A 2,761-nucleotide genomic window follows, 5' to 3' on the forward strand; every position below is an offset into this window, starting at 1 on the left:
ATTTTATGAAAGAAATTTTTTATTTAAAAAAAAAATAGAAGTATATTTTTAAATCACACCCCCAAATATGCTCTTTGTTCTTCATATAATTAAGATAATTATGGTGGATCACATGGGATATATAGGACAATTTCCACCAATTGAAATTTGGGTGTCAACCTGACAATGCAGAGGAGACCAATATGGCAGTGCCAACCTTATACACATATCAATCAATAAATAAAAAGGGAAAAAGGGAGCATCTATATATTCAAATAATTCAATTATGATGATGTCAAAAGACCACCATACATTCAACCATGCATCAATATTTCCATTCACACTTTGCTTTCGGGTGTAAGCTTAATCATTATCACAGATTCACAGTGCATGTGAGAAGTTACGGAATAGTAACGGTTCTTTACTTCACTTAGGTAAATTAATAATCAAAGGGTACATGATCAATTCACTACTTCATAGTGGAAAACTCTCATCAGTTAATTGCAGAGCACACTTTGCGAATTTCACCCTGAGTCCCAGTCTTCACCCCAATGTTGCTCATCTTCACCATGGACCTTCCAAACTCAAGGTTGAAATTCAATCCAAGCAGCCCTCTAACCCCCAGGAAGCGCTGAACAAAAGTTTTGGTGGAAGCATCTGTCCATAACCTCTGATCAGATTCCAGTACTCCTCGTCCATTCTTCAAGTTTGTAAAGTATGATGCGTCAAATGTGTTTGAGCTACCAGTGTCCAGTGCAACCCGTCTGCTCGCATCTCCATTAGCTGGACAGAGGGCTTGTAGCTGAGTTACGAATGTGGCATCCATGGAAGGGTCAGCACCATTTGCAGTCGTGGTACTGAAGTTGTATAGTCTGTATCTGAAGGCTTGGCATGCTGCAGTTCCAATGGTGTGTCCTCCTATTTATATATAGTCACACAAACAAACAAACACTTTAGTTAAGTTACCAATTAACCAAGGCTACTGATTCTTACTTTGATTCATCATGGCTCCAGTATCTATTCTTACCAACAAGAGTAACCAGATCTTGATCATTGAGACCCTTGTCAGCAAACTTTTTCTTTTGGACTTCAACAGAGTCGCGAGGGCCAGGCAAATTGTTAACATTAGATGCCAATGAAACTCGCCCGTCTCTACGTCCCGTAGGCACTTTCCACACTAGTCCTTTAGTCTGCATGGTGAATTGTAACAAAGTTGAGTATCGGAATGATATAGAAACATTGCAAAAGGATATATTCAATGCAACGTGGAAGTTACCAGAACCACAGAGTCGCGGGCAGCGAGGGCAAGAATATCAGCGCAAGAGACCACTCCAGGGCAAGCGGCTTCGAGCTGTGTCTTGGCATCGTCAATAACATCATATCCTCTCAACAGACGATTCGGCCCAGCCGTTTTCTCGGTGGACGACCCATCGATGAGGATGGAAGCATCGCAACCCTGGACAAAGCAGTCATGGAAGTGCATGCGAAGCAAGCCAGGGGCAATGGCTGGATTGGACTGGAAATGGGAATTGACAGTTTTCTGAACAATGGATTCAGCTTGAGGACATGTACGGGAATAGAAGCCAACCCTAGTGCCTTGGCCTTGCACCAATGCAGCAGCCATGGCTATTAGCAAGAGAAACAACAATGTGGGAGTTTCCATTATGATGACCAGATGATATATAATCAAGGTAACAAAGAAGAGAAGTAGGCTTAGGGTTTGGTATATAGAAGCAATAGATATGAGAGTAGAGCGTTGTGGAATTAGGGTATTGTGGTGCTGTGGGAGGTGAAGTCATGCAAGTACATATAGGAGGAAGATTGAAGTCAAAACGCGGAATGAAGTAAACAAAGCCGGCTACTAGGACCCACGACCATGATGAGGGAATATTAGAAAAATTCAAACCAATTGGCTGGCCTTTTTTGTTTTTATTCTTGTTTTGTCGTGGAATGGCTTGTGAGAATGTGGGGAACAGTTGTTTGCCTCTTGTCCAGTGCCAAGAGAAAAATAAATCAATAAACATGACTTATTTGCTTAAGAGATCCAAATCCGTATGGTCACATAATACAAATTACAAAATGAGTCCCTCACCGCCCATTTGTGAATTGTGGCAACATGATACATGGCTAGAGAAATTAATGATAATTATTGAAAGTTCGCACGAGGAGGCATCCAAAATGTTTCCTCTCAATTGCCAGCTTCCATATTTGATTGGTCAGCAGGCCTTCCACTATGGAATGTGGAGGTCCCAATCTCAATTTACGTATCTCCAAACTAAGCCTCCTCCCACTACTCATTGTACAAGACAAATAGTCACCAACTATTTGCCCTTAGGTGACATTTGGCCATTGTCCCTGTCCATACCCTACCATCTTAATTTATCACCCGCTACCTACCGTTTAATTGATTTTTTATTTTCAATTATTTATCTTTTTTCGTTAAAAAAAAATTACATTGTTAATTTTATTATTTAACCATATTTAACACTAAGGATGATAATTTGTATTAGAGGATCACGTTGATGCACTATCAAACATCGGAGAGTTTATTAAATAGTTCAACCCAAATAGAGTATGCACAATAAGAGTTAAAAATATATATTTAAGAATAATTTAATTATTCAATAAATAATATTTTATATAATTTAATTAACTTATTAAATAATTAGATTGTATTTAATAATTAAATAAAATTAGATTTTATATGAGTTTATATAATTAATCTCTCAATTTGACATATTTATGATTTAATTAATTTAAAATCAAATTTTAAATAATGAAA

At 38.1% G+C, this 2,761-nt stretch overlaps 1 protein-coding gene across 1 annotated transcript; it reads right to left on the reverse strand.

Annotated features, from left to right (window-relative positions):
• Nucleotides 1-220: 220 nt before the first annotated feature.
• LOC100257139 (peroxidase N1) lies at nucleotides 221-1,755 on the reverse strand. Its single transcript, XM_002269136.5, has 3 exons — nucleotides 1,256-1,755; nucleotides 1,007-1,169; nucleotides 221-897 (listed from the first exon to the last, which is right to left on the reverse strand). The coding sequence occupies exons 1-3, from the start codon at nucleotides 1,640-1,642 to the stop codon at nucleotides 473-475; spliced, it is 975 nt and encodes a 324-aa protein (XP_002269172.3). The 5' UTR covers nucleotides 1,643-1,755; the 3' UTR covers nucleotides 221-472.
• Nucleotides 1,756-2,761: the final 1,006 nt, after the last annotated feature.

This window comes from Vitis vinifera, chromosome 12 (genome assembly GCF_030704535.1).
Source record: "Vitis vinifera cultivar Pinot Noir 40024 chromosome 12, ASM3070453v1".
NCBI lineage: Eukaryota > Viridiplantae > Streptophyta > Magnoliopsida > Vitales > Vitaceae > Vitis > Vitis vinifera.

Excerpts from the sequence above, each read along its gene's own strand:
- LOC100257139 (XM_002269136.5), bottom strand. The coding sequence starts at position 1,642 with ATGGAAACTCCCACATTGTTGTTTCTCTTGCTAATAGCCATGGCTGCT. Across the intron at positions 1,170-1,255 it reads CCCGCGACTCTGTGGTTCTG|ACTAAAGGACTAGTGTGGAA; the intron begins GTAACTTCCACG and ends TTCACCATGCAG. Across the intron at positions 898-1,006 it reads AGATCTGGTTACTCTTGTTG|GAGGACACACCATTGGAACT; the intron begins GTAAGAATAGAT and ends ATATATAAATAG.